Source organism: Lactuca sativa, chromosome 8, assembly GCF_002870075.4.
Source record: "Lactuca sativa cultivar Salinas chromosome 8, Lsat_Salinas_v11, whole genome shotgun sequence".
Lineage (NCBI taxonomy): Eukaryota > Viridiplantae > Streptophyta > Magnoliopsida > Asterales > Asteraceae > Lactuca > Lactuca sativa.
The window spans coordinates 159,496,777-159,510,696 of record NC_056630.2 but is presented as its reverse complement, the minus strand read 5'-3'; the positions used below and the strand labels follow the sequence as shown (position 1 = coordinate 159,510,696).

At 37.0% G+C, this 13,920-nt stretch overlaps 1 protein-coding gene across 4 annotated transcripts; it reads left to right on the top strand.

The window, feature by feature from the left end:
- Positions 1 to 4,433: 4,433 nt before the first annotated feature.
- Positions 4,434 to 8,761, top strand: LOC111908636 (ERBB-3 BINDING PROTEIN 1). 4 transcript variants are annotated; one of them, XM_023904449.3, is made up of 10 exons: positions 4,434 to 4,609; positions 4,724 to 4,835; positions 5,401 to 5,485; positions 5,551 to 5,700; positions 5,800 to 5,953; positions 7,537 to 7,752; positions 7,841 to 7,977; positions 8,053 to 8,144; positions 8,226 to 8,411; positions 8,498 to 8,761. In XM_023904449.3, exons 2-10 carry the CDS (start codon positions 4,742 to 4,744, stop codon positions 8,566 to 8,568), a joined length of 1,185 nt encoding a protein of 394 aa, XP_023760217.1. In that variant the 5' UTR covers positions 4,434 to 4,609; positions 4,724 to 4,741; the 3' UTR covers positions 8,569 to 8,761. The 4 variants fall into 4 exon arrangements, with proteins under 4 accessions (XP_023760217.1, XP_042752983.1, XP_042752982.1 ...); XM_042897049.2 differs by having other exon boundaries at positions 4,467 to 4,609; positions 4,730 to 4,835; positions 5,529 to 5,700; XM_042897048.2 differs by having other exon boundaries at positions 4,467 to 4,609; positions 4,730 to 4,835; positions 5,388 to 5,485.
- Positions 8,762 to 13,920: the final 5,159 nt, after the last annotated feature.

Below are 13,920 nucleotides of genomic sequence, written 5' to 3'. Positions count from 1 at the left end.
TCCATCTGTTCATGATTAGACTCATTTTGCTTTTCCATCAAGCTTCCTCTCTTTTCACTGATCATGCAAAACATTCAAATGCAATCTTATCACATCATGTATTAAGAATCAACGAATAGGAACTTAATGGAGTTAGATAGTGGAATTTACCTGAAGCACAGCCATACTATTTGACTCTCCCATCTTCTAGACTCTTCAGGCTCTTAGGGTAGACTTGTATCCAACGCCCTTTCTCTTGGCAACAAACGCAGGTTGGTTCTCCTCAAACGTCCTCGGAAGCATGGTTGGTTGACTTTCCCAACAAATACGCTCCATTAATTTGCCAAATCATTTCTGATTCACCAGCAATGAGCATGTAAGTTAGGTCAATGAGGTTTTCGTCATGATCCATCATATAATACTTTCTTTTGAACTCATTATATGATTCGGGAAGTGACTGCAGAACCCAGTTCACAGCCAACTTATCCGGGAATGCCGCACCCAACATTATCAACCTATCGATGTGTGATTTCTTCCTAGAACGTGGGCACACACGGGTTTACCATCTTCATGTTTCATTTCCAATAGGGCTTTAGTGACATTGAACCTTTCAATTCTTCGATCTTGTGGGTTAGGGAGAATAACTGGAGGAGGTGGAGGAAGTGAAGCATGATTTCTTATTCCTCGATCGAATTGTGGAATATCATCTTCATGTGGAATGCTTGTTCCACTATATTAGGGAAGACCATAATTGTCGAACTTTGACATCTACAAAACAGGAGAAAAACAAATTCAAGTTAGTTGATTGATTGAGTCCTTAATAAATCATCCAAATGAGATATTAAGGCTAGGACCTAACACAATATTCTACAACTCGGGAGATGGATGCCGTAACCCTAATTGCAGAACATTTGAAGGTAAGTGAATGACGATTCACTAATTTTCCACCATGAAAAACGAAAAACAGATTAAGTCTTAAATGTATTAAAAACTCCTAGATCCTTTGAGATTCATTGAACCTTTTTCAATGGCATGTTTAAATCTCGATATGCCCCTCTAGTTTGTGACTGGGATGCCGAGGATCACAAAGCGGGTGTGAATAACCATGCAAACTTACATGGTGCCCTCACATGTTACGGTCACCTATTCGATGTGCCGGTAAACCACACACGCTCCACCGAACTGTGACAAACATTGAGTCACCCTTTGCTACCTTTGTTTAGAACCATTTAGTGTGCCGGTTAACCACACACGTCTTCACAAGGGAACAAAGTGTAATTTCATGGAATTGCATCAATTCACTTTTGCCTAAAGTAAATAAGATTAGGAATTTTATGAAAGCATTCAGTTACTTTTATACTTCATTATACTTATAATGGAAGGTTTTTGTCCTATCATACCCGTTCGGCTAACGACCCTCTACTAGTCAAGAGTGCGGTGGTAAGAGTGGATACCCATTCAATCGCCATTTTATAGGCAATTTCCTTAAACACCCCTTATAGACCAGCTTCGTGAATGAGGCCTACTAACGGTAAGACTGACTTTTACTCATACATATATATATAATGTTAGACTTTTAATGTTATATATGGTATAGGGTGTATTTTACACTTTTTAAAATACTAGGTGGTCTAATTTAATAATTATACTTTTAATTAAATTGTACACAAAAACTTTATGGATTTACTAAATCTCTTTTAATTATACACTTTCATTAATTAATAAAACCATAAGGGCGTGATTTGAACTTTTCAAAACAATACTAGGGTTTTAGAATTTAACATTGTTAAACTAAACTTTTAATTTCCAAAACTTGAGGGCAAGTTTTGAAACATTTCAAAACATTAGGGTTTTAACTATTTAAGTTTCAAAACAAAATTTTTAAGTTAAAATTTAAAATATAAAACCTAAAGGGGAAAATTAAAACTTTTTCACAAGATAATTCAAATCTAAATTACAAATAATCAAACTTTATCTAATAAATCAAATGATTATCTAAATTTTGACAATTATTTTCTATTTTGGTAAGGATAATAACCAAATATTGATAAAATTCAGATTTTATAACAAAAACATGTTTATGGTAATTATCCAAAGCCAAAACAGGAAGAAAATCGCGAATATGAGCTGTCAGACGTTTTGACTCGTCGAGTCTGGACCTGAACTCGTCGAGTACAGCTGACTCGGCGAGTCAAACACTCAGAAGCAAAAAATTTCGATTTTCAGTGCTGATTTCGATCAAATATGCATCAATACAATAGAAACCAATCTAGGCTCTGATACCACTGATGGGTTTTGGCCATAAGAACATCCTATGTGCTCATACAAACCCTAATGCTTGGATCAAGGTTTCTTTATTGTACATGCAATTCATCCAAGACTATAAACCCTAGATCTAGTATATGATAATCAATATAACATATAAATTAGGGTTTAGATCATACCTTGATTGTTATGTAGTAATAACAATCTCAAATCCTCCTTGTAATGACTTTAGAAAGCTTAGAGTCACAGATGTCACTCCTCTAATGGTTCACAAACACCAAGAGCAAGAGGATGAAGAGGAGAAGAGAAGGAGGCTGCCCAAAATGTGTGGAAACCCTAGAGAACAAGTTCCTTACATTTTTGGGGCTTAAGGGTTCTTTAAATAGTGAGGCTATTAGAGTTATCAAACAAGGAAACCCTAATTTGGATGCTTAGGCCCTAAGCAACCCATGAACCCCTTTTTAATAAGCCTTGGACGATTTCTAATGGGTTTCCCCATAGAATTCGTCCAACCTTATATTATAAGGTAATCCATAGCCCAATTGCAATTATCTTATAATTACAATTCCAGTCCCTTAAGTTTAATTAATCTCTTTTAGCCACAAACTTAATTCTTATTAATTCTTGACTAATATTAATTAAACAATATGATTTCTCCTTTATTATATTATTCATAATATACTAATAAATCATATTTAATTCTTTCTCTCCATAATTCATCCTATCAAGTTGCTTTGGTGAAGGCAACCCAAAAGGACCATGCACCATCGAGTCAAGTACATACCAAAATAGTTATGGACTTAGACACTAATCCAACAATAGTATGTTATTGTACTGTAGTGATCTGTTAAGATCGGTATCCTGGTATATAGGATGATGTTATGCTTAGTGATCTGTAAATCTGTCTATCTGTCTGTAGATTGTTATATGGTTATCTATTATATGTGCACATGTTTGGTTGATGGTTGAGGTTTTACTATTCTGTGAGTGAGCCAATAGACCGGGGGCATTCCAACCCGATGGTTGAGTGAGCCTGAGGGTATTCCATCCCAATAATGACTGGACCCATTGTATATTGGCATTCCGACCCGATGGTTGATTGAGCCTATGGTATTCCAAACCGATGGTTGATTGGACCCGATATGATTGTATGACATATGGTGAGATTAGACTGCTTTGAGCATCAGTCAATAGGTATGGGGTATTCCAACCCGATGGTTGATTGGACTCGACATGATTGGTATTCCAACCCGATGGTTGATTGGACCACACCGCTTATGATACGAGGGTATTCCATCTCGAGGATGATTGGGCCCATTATAGACATGCCTGGTATTCCAACCCGAGGCTGATTAGGCCAGCCATGAGTATTTGAGCATGCTTGTTGGATATGTTATCTAATTGTGTGATGTTATTTTGGGGAACTCACTAAGCTTTGTGTTTATAATTTTAGTATATTGTTTCAAGTGCTTCAAATGGTTGTGGCAAGGCGTAGGTGTGACTGTACACATCATTGTTTTTACAACTGATTGGATATTGGGGGACTCTGATTTTAAATCATGTTTTGGAAACAATAGTTTTGTAAACACTTTTATTAGTAAATGTGGTGTTTTGAAATGTTTAAATTTGTTGAAACTTTTTGAAATGTTACACCCCAAGGTTGCTTATAATCAATAACTATTTATTTATGCCGTGATGTATGTGGTATCTTGGGGAACTCACTAAGCTTCGTGTTTACAGTTGTTGATTATATGTGTTTCAGGTACTTTTGAGGACCGCAAGAAGACAAATGTCTGATTATAAACACTCGCTAGGAGATTTGTTACTGGGTATTTTGTGGCACTCTGATATTTTATGGTGATGATGATTTATATTTGACACTAATGTTTTTCGGATGACTTAGTTATGAACAATGTTTTGGATAATTTTAAAATAAAAAAATTTTAAAATTTGAATATTACAATCTAACATGTTATATATAAGTAACCACATTACCAAATCAAAATTTTACTCGTTTACACGTTTTGAAATTCTGGTCCAAATGATAAATTTTCGAAAGCAAAATTTAATTTGTTGTTTTCTTATAACAACAAAAAAAAAAAAGTTAAATTACTTGATTTTGATTTACCTTAATGTTTTTTTTTTTTTTTTTCTCTTTTATGCCACGGGTGAAGCATTTGACGTGGCATCTAACGTGAAAACCCTAATAACTTAGTAACCGAACACTGCCAACTCTATATAAACTAAGAACGGCAGAAGCACCGCCGACCTCAAACCCTAGCTCACGACTTACTCCCACACTCCGTTTTCGTCTGTATAAATCATAATCGCTCCTGTTCATCGTTTATTTGCTAGTTAATCTATTGTAAGCACTCTTCTTATAATCGAAATTCTATACATTTCGATTCCCACACCTCAATCTCCTATTTTGTGCGTTATCTTTGTTTTTATATTTTGCTGATCCGTTTCCTGATGCTAGTTGTAGTTCTGAGGAATCATGTCAGACGATGAAAGAGGGGAGGAGAAGGAGCTGGATCTTTCCTCTCCAGAAGCTGTAACCAAATACAAATCAGCTGCTGAGATTGTTAACAGTTAATACTCTTCGTCTTTTCTTCTGGTTTGTTTTTGTGTTTGTGTGTAATATGCGCATTGTGGATAATCTATTGATCGATTGTGTGTAATTATACGCAATCGTACATATGTTTTCAGCCACTCCGAACTAACAGCTTACAAAATTTGTAAGGGTTGGAGGAGAGTCTAAAAATTACTGTATATTGCAGTATGCTATGTGTCTAAGCTGCATAAAACATGTGTTTATACTGTGTTATATACTTTTTGTTTATGTACTTTATGAATTGATGCTTGAAAGCAAATAAATAGTACTATTGGGGTACGAAGAAATCTTTTCCCTTTTCCTTTTTGTTCCAAGACATGCTTCAATGAAAAAAGATCAGAAAGTTTTTGACTTTTTACTAAATAGACCATTGTTTGTTTCCTGTGTTGCTATATGTTTAACATAGTTACTTTAGCTCTTGTTAGATTTTTTTTTCTGCTTTATGTCTAGTTTAAATCAATTTTTCTTTTCAAAGTTCATTTTTTTTCTGTGTTAACAAAAAAATGTACTCAAAATGGTCATTTAATAGTTCAACTATACAGAGGCCTTGCAGCTGGTATTGTCAGAATGCAAACCCAAAGCCAAGATTGTCGATATTTGTGAGAAGGGAGATTCATATATCAGAGAGTAAGTTTTTTCTTCTCTTATTTGTTCATTAGCAAGATTATAGTAATTATTGTTTTCAAATACAGGCAAACTGGGAATATGTACAAGAATGTAAAGAAGAAAATTGAAAGGGGAGTTGCCTTTCCCACATGTCTGTCTGTTAACAACACAGTCTGCCATTATTCTCCACTAGCTAGTGATGAAACAGTATTGGAAGAAGGTGACATTTTGAAAATGTAAGTGTTATCAACTTTTCATCATCAATCTAGTTTTTATGATTTAGAAAACTAGATTTTGTGGTTGAACTATAACTGATTTGGTGTGTTTGCTTTCAGTGATATGGGGTGTCATATAGATGGTTTCATTGCAGTGGTGGGACACACTCATGTTCTTCAACAAGGACCTGTAACAGGTAGAGCAGCAGATGCCATTGCAGCTGCAAATACTGCTGCTGAGGTTGCCTTACGACTTGTGAAGCCTGGAAAGAAGGTAATATAAGTGAGATGTTCTACTTAATTTTTTTTCTCTACATATCTGAATTCTTATCAGAAGCTTGTTAAGTGTTCTACTTAATTTTTTTTCTAAATATTTGAATTGGCAACTTTGCCGAGGTGATCACTTTTTTCTTGATTTCCTCTTTTTCCCTGTTGCCTATATAAACTCGGGCTTAATCTTGGATTCCTTTCAGTTCATCCACTCATTTGGTTGACTGTGTCTCTTGTGAGCCTATAATTCTATACCTGTGTCTATTCATTTTGTTTGATTGTATTTTTTAAATCTATCATTGTGACTTAATAATAGCTATAAGCCTATAACATGAGGCAACTTTGCCGAGGTGATCACATTGTTCTTGATTTCCTCTTTTTCCCTGTTGCCTATATAAATTCTGGCTTCATCTTGGGTTTTCTTCACTTTCATTCACTAAATTGGTTGATTGTGCCCCTTGTGAGCTTATAAATTTATGTTGGTATTTCTATAACCAGTAAGATGCTGTCTTCTTGTGCTTTGTGATTTTCTTGGCCTTTTATTTTGTTTCTATGCATCTATTCTGATGGGTTTTGTGCCTTTATGATTTTTATATTTTTGAAATCATATTGGGATTCAAGATTTTTTAAAAGAGGCAACTTTGCCGAGGTAATCACCTGTTTCTTGATTTCCTCTTTTTCCCTGTTGCCTATATTGACTCTGGCTTGTTCTTGGGTTCACTTAATGTTCATCAAGTCATTTGATTGAATGTGCCCCTTTTGAGCCTATAAACTTTTAATTAGTATTCCGCTTGGTATGTGTGTTTGTGCTTACATCTATACATTTTAACTTCTTTTTACGTATAATTTTAAACTTTTAGTTTTCCAAAAGTCAAAGGATTTCTGTTAGTTTTTGTGATTTTGTAATTGTATATATTAATTGTAGATTGTGACTAAATATTTTTAAAATTGAGGCAACTTTGCCGAGGTGATCACTTATTTCTTGATTTCCTCTTTTTCCCTGTTGCCTAAATTAAACTTGGCTTAATTTCGAGTGTTCATCATGTTCATCCACTCAATTGGTTGACCATGTCTCTTGTTATCCTATAAATTTTTACTTTTATGATTGCGTTTAATCTATCTGTAAATTGCTAATAAGTTATCTTTGTAAATTGCTATTTGGGTCCTTTTCAATTTGTTTTTTTTAATGCAACACATTTTTGTGTGATCAGATTATACATGGTATTTCTAAATGATGATACATTATTTATGGGCTATGGAGTTTCTCCTATGATGCTTTTAATAGTCATAGTTACACTGATAGAAAACTATGTAAATTGTGATTCTAATGTCATCTTTAAATTCTGTTTCTTTTTTACACAAAATTTATTTATCCTGGATAATAAACACATCATGTCTCTAAATGATGAATACTTTTCAAAAGCTATGGGATAACATTCCATATGTTGCTTTTTGTCATAGTTACTCTGATAGATTGTTTTCTTCCAGTTAAAGCATTGTACTTTATTTAAACAAAATTCATCCCAATTTTCCATATCTTCTATTGAATATCATTGGCTCATTTTTCATTTCCTTTTGTTATTCCAGAATCAAGATGTGACAGAAGCCATTCAAAAAGTTGCTGCAGCATACGATTGCAAAATTGTTGAAGGTGTTCTTAGTCATCAACTAAAACAATTTGTGATTGATGGAAACAAAGTTGTATTAAGTGTCTCAAATCCCGAAACAAGAGTTGATGATGCAGAATTTGAGGAGAATGAAGTTTATGCAATTGACATAGTCACCAGCACAGGAGAAGGCAAGGTTAGTTTAGTCATTTTACTGATTTTCATTTTTTTTATAAAGTGCTTATCTTTTTAAGTCTAATAATTTCTTGAATTTGTCTATTCAGCCGAGATTATTGGATGAGAAACAGACAACGATTTACAAAAGAGCAGTTGACAAGAGCTATCACTTGAAAATGAAAGCATCTCGGTTTATATTTAGCGAGATCAATCAAAAGTTTCCAATTATGCCCTTCTCCGCTAGGTATAATACTTTGTTTGATGGATTTCATGATTCTGAAAAAGGGTATTTTTGACAATGTGTTTGTGTTGTTGACAGGGCTTTGGAAGAGAAGCGAGCTCGGTTGGGATTGGTTGAATGTGTTAACCATGAGCTTTTACAGCCATACCCTGTTCTTCATGAAAAGCCTGGTAAAAAAAATCTTTGGTTAAATTTTGGTTAACTCGAACAATAAGGGTATTTATGTCTTTTTTTCCTTTTTTTTGGTTCAGGTGATTTTGTTGCACATATAAAATTTACAGTTCTTTTGATGCCAAATGGATCGGACCGAATTACGTCTCATACCCTTCAAGAATTGCAAACAACAACTAATAAAACGGTTGATGACCCGGAAATCAAAGCATGGTTGGCTTTACCTGTAAAGACAAAAAAGAAAGGTGGTGGCAAAAAGAAGAAAGGTAATGAATGTCTTTTTTTAAAAACAATTAATAGATCTTATAAAGTTTTTAAACATAATTATTGATTAAAGTTTTGTTTATTTTAGGAAAGAGAGCAGAAAAGGGTGAAGGTGAAGCAATGGATGTGGAGGCTACAAATGGTGGTGGCCAAGATTAGAATTAAGATTTTGAAATGTAATTTGATAGTTGAAATACAGTTTTTTTTGTATCGGAATTTCTTTTTAGTTTTAGGTTTGTTTGTATGGTGGATGAATATGATTTAATTATCATAATATGTACACATTTATATGTTTTTTTTTCTTATAAAGACGAATGAAATGAAAAATACTAATCTTTGTGTTTGAAGAGAACTAATTTCACCTTTGACATTGCGTATACTAGCAATTTATTGCTTCGATACTATACAGAAAAGTGAATTTTACTTCTGATATCACCCGTTAAGCTTATTATTCCAAAAATAGAAATTAAATATCCTCCTACTACCCAAATACCCAAAACCTTGATTGCTTCCGCCAAAAAGTTGGTTTGAAGAATGTTTCTAAGGTATTGGATTTAAAATTTAAGAAAGAATATGTTTGTGAATAAATAAAAATTAAAAATAACAAGTTCAATTTGGTTGGTGGGAAATAAATGGTTGTGAAGAAATAAAATTAAAAATAACTAGTTCAATTTGGTTGGTGGGAAATAAAGTTGTAATCCATGTAAATTAACAAAACGGTACTTTTTATATTTTATGTTTAATTTAATTTTGTTTTCTATCTTACATATAAATATGTATTATATTTACTATTATATTATATACAGTCAAAACATATATGTGGCTATTTCACCCCCTTCGGTCTCTTTCAACCAGTACCGGGTATATTTCAACCCAGATGCTCCAATACCTCCCTCAGATGCTCTTCATGCTGCTCCTGTGTTTAAATAGGGTGCAAACCCTAATAATTAGGTGTAACACCCTGACTACCAGGTATGAACTTTACACTTTTATTTTCATTTTTAAAGGTCTACTCGATGAGTTGGATGCCCTGACTCGTCGAGTAGGAACGAATTTTACCGCGTGTTTTAAGTGACCAACTTGACGAGTCAGAGGACACGACTCAACGAGTTGGAGCTGGAAGATTAAACCCTAATTTCTGGGGTTTTACACCCTATTTAAAGGGTCATTAGCCTCCCTTACACCCCCCCTTTGAGCTCAGAAACCTAAATCGTGTTTTCTCCCCATATTTGTGTGTTTTTAAGCTTGGAAGGAAGATCTTGGTGAAAGGAGCTTGAAGATCAAGAAGTTTGAGGCAAGGAACGGTTGTGGATCTGAATTCTAATCCAGTTTAGCATCACTTGAAGGTAAGTGGTCGTTACCTTGATCTCTTTCTAGCTAGATCTTTCTATATTGAGATTTAGGGCCATTTTAGCATGTTGGTGTTTCATTTTGGGTGTTGGGCCATGATCTGAAGTTGCAACTTCAGATCTAGGCTCATATTGGTCCTTATAATCATAAAGCTTCAGCCCTTAGCAAGATAATGCCTTTTCCTTACCTAGAACCTTTTCTTTAGCTTGATTTGGGCCATTAGCACCTTGCATGTACGTAAAGTTTGCAACTTTACATAGGAAGTATGCCTTAGGAGCTTAGATCTGCAATATGGAGCTTTGGGGATGGCTTAAAATCATCTGAATGGAGAAATGACTGAAGGGACTCGACGAGTTGCATGGTCAACTCGGCGAGTTCGATGAAGATTAACCTTAAGGGTTTCTACATGAACTCGGTGAGTTGGCAAGATGACTTGACGAGTTAGTTAGGGTTTTCTCGAATTTTGGATATGCATGGACTGGACGAGTTGTTTGGAAACTCGATGAGTCAACTGGGGGGTTTCACGACTTCTCGAGTTTTGGAACGACTCGACGAGTCAGTGAGCTGCACTCGACGAGTTGGGTCAACATGGACTGTTGACCTTGACCATAGACCTTGACTTTGACCAAGAGTTGTGTAACACCCAGAGTCAGAAAGACCAATAAAAGAAAGGAAAGGCTCTAAGTCAAGAGTTAACTCATCGAGTCCAGGGAGGAACTCGACAAGTCAGAGCGGGATCCGGGGCATAGAGTAAGTGACCGACTCGGCGAGTCGGCTAGTGGACTCGACGAGTTTGGTCTGGACGAGAAAAACCCTAATCCTGGGGGTTGTGCCATATTTAAAGGACATTACATCCCTTCCCCAACCTCTTTGCTACCCTTTTGAGATCCAGAAACCCTAAATCTTGAGTGAGAGTCCTTGGAAGCAATTTGGAGCTTAGATAAGTGGTTTTTGTGAAGATATCTTGAAGATCAAGAAGCTTGGATCAAGGGGGTTTAAAAAGATTTGGATTATTCTTCAGTAGGAGGTCATCTTGGAGGTAATAAGCTGTTACCTTCACCCTTTTTGCATCTAGATCTATTCTTGAATGAGATTTGGGACTATTTTGGCAAGACTGAGGTCTATTTCGGGTTTGGGGCTTAGATCTGAGGTTGCTACTTCAGATCTAGGGTTATGATGGTCCAAAATGTCTTAAAGCAACAGTCAATGAGTCATTGGTGAAGCCCCTTTGTCTTAAACCCTAGCCCTAGAGTGTTTTGAGCCTATATCTCCTTGGTTTCAGGTAAAGTTTGCAACTTTATGTAGGGGTTAGACTGTAGAAGAGTGGATCTATGGATTGGAGCCTCCGCATGGCTCGAAAAGCCACTGTATGGGTTGAGAACTGGAGAGACTCGGCGAGTCACATGGGTGTACTCGACGAGTTGTATGAATATGTGCATGGACTCGGTGAGTTGGAAGAACAACTTGACGAGTCAGTTGAAGACTGCCTTGGACTCGGCAAGTCTGTTCTTGGAATCGACGAGTCAGGTCGCAGAACCCCCAACCTCTTCTGGTTAAGACGCAGATCAGTGAGTTGAACATGATAGGACTCAGAGATCATTGAACTCGACGAGTCCTTGGGTGACTCGGCGAGTTGGGTTGTATTTTGAGAGCTTCTGAGTTTAAGGACTCGGCGAGTCGAGTCAACTGGAAGGTTGACTTTGACAAGGACTTTGAATTTAACTAGAGTTGACTTAGTTTGACTTCTAGAGTTCAGTTTGAAACTAAGTGTTATATTGATATTAGTAGCTTGAGGAGCTAGTGGAGCAGCAGTTCAGAGAGTTGTCGGACAGCAGCCAGAGGTTTATCAGCAAAGTTCAGCAGTGCGAGGTGAGTCTCCTCACTGTTTGTATGGGTCTACGACCACAATGCCGACCCATTAGTTATGTATGATAGGAAGACCCGGGGGTTAGCCCTAGGCATTATGCATGAAAGACAATGAGGCGACTCCTAGCACACAATATGTTATTATGTATGATAGGAAGACCCGGGGGTTAGCCCTAGGCATTATACATGAAAGACCAGGAGGCGGCTCCTGACACACAATATGTTATTATGTATGATAGGAAGACCCGGGGATTAGCCCTAGGCATTATACATGAAAGACCAGGAGGCGGCTCCTGACACACAATATGTTATTATGTATGATAGGAAGACCCGAGGGTTAGCCCTAGGCATTATGCATGAAAGACCAGGAGGTGGCTCCTGGCACACAGTATGTTATTATGCATAATAGGAAGACCCGGGGGTTAGCCCTAGGCATTATGCATGAAAGACCAGGAGGCGACTCCTGGCATACAGTATGTTATTATGTATGATAGGAAGACCCGGGGGTTAGCCCTAGGCAATATGAATGAAAGACCAGGAGGTGGCTCCTGGCGCACTGTATGCCATTGTGTATGGAAGACCAGGAGGTGGCTCCTAGCACACTATATGCGGAGTAGCCTAGTAGAGTAGTATGTATAGTTGTCTTTGTGATACTTGCATGAAAGACCAGGGGGTGGCCCTTGGTACTTGTCTGTAAGACCCAGGGAATGGCCCCAGGCTTGACCAGGAAGACCACGTGCGGCCCGTGGCATAACCACAAGACTATGTTTGGCACATAGCACCTTAGCAAGACTATGTTTGGCACATATCACCTTAGCAAGACTATGTTTGGCACATAGCACCTTACTTGATTATGGATATGTTGGTTATGTATGGCTCTTGGCTATGTATGGCATGTATGGATCGATTGGTTTGTATGGTATGTGGTATCTGGGGAACTCACTAAGCTTCGTGCTTACGGTTTTCAGTTTTGGTTTCAGGTACTTTGTTTTCAAGGAAAGGAGTCGGCTCGATCGCAACGCAACACACTATGTTTTCCGCACATGAGATCTTTGGGATTACACTATGATATGGTTTTATGATAATATGTTTTGATTACCGACACTTTGGTTTGTCACGAGATATTATAATGAATGTTTTTATACTGATGGTTTTATGTAATAACTTATTTAAAAATGAAATTTTTGGCCTTGTATTTTAGGATGTTACAAGTTGACTAGTTGATTTTTGGGGGTATTTTGGTAAATTGGAAATTTTTGGAAATGATCTTATGGTAAATATAGGTGGAGGAGTTCGTGGCTGTGATTCGAGAGTTGAGCTTATCACTTTAGTTTGATAGTTTTGAGGTGAGTTACCCTCACTATACTAAGGGGTCGAAGACACCAATGCCGACCCATTGGATATGATATCCTAGCAGTTGGTATTATGTTGAGTATGAATTAGTTATGCATGCTAGTTGCTATGCAAGTTTGGTAGATCTATAGGGCTACATGTGTTACTATCTGATTATCTGTATGTGCATTAGTTATGTTATATGTCGACATATTATGTGGGATGGGTTGAGGTTGTACTGCTCCATGTGGTAGCCAACAAACCCTAGAGTATTCCAGATATGAGTTGAGGGCCGGGCGGGGAATGCCAGACTCATACTGAGGACCCATGAGCATTCCAGATACGAGCTGAGGGCCGGGAAAGGCATGCCAGACTCATACTGTGGGCTTAGGAGCATTCCAGATACGAGTTGAGTGCCGGACAGGGCATACCAGACTCGAACTGTGCGCTCAGTGACAATCCATATATGAGCTGTGGGCCCGGAAGACAAGCCAGACCCACCCTGTGGGCTCAGGGGTAATCCAATCTGTAAAGCTGTGGACCCATTACATGCTGTTATTTGTATATGTGCTATTTGTTGTGTATCGGTATTTTGGGGGAACTCACTAAGCTTCGGGCTTACAGTTTTAGTTTTGGTTCCAGGTACTTCGGATGATCGCGAGAAGGCAAAGGCGTGATCATACAACTCCTCACATTTTATCACTATGTTTATGGGATACTCTAATATAGAACTATTTTGAAAACAAATTTGTAATAACTGTTGGTTTCTAAATGTTTTTAAAAAGTTTAAATTCGGCATGATTTTATGGATGTTACAAGTTGGTATCATAGCCTTGGGTTGAGTGAATTGGAGGAACACTTGTGTGAATCCAGTCTCAAACTAAGGAAAAGATTTTCAAAATGATTTTTTAAAAAGGTTTTCAAAATAGTTAAAGGAGGATGAGGGTGTACGATCAGCCGGAG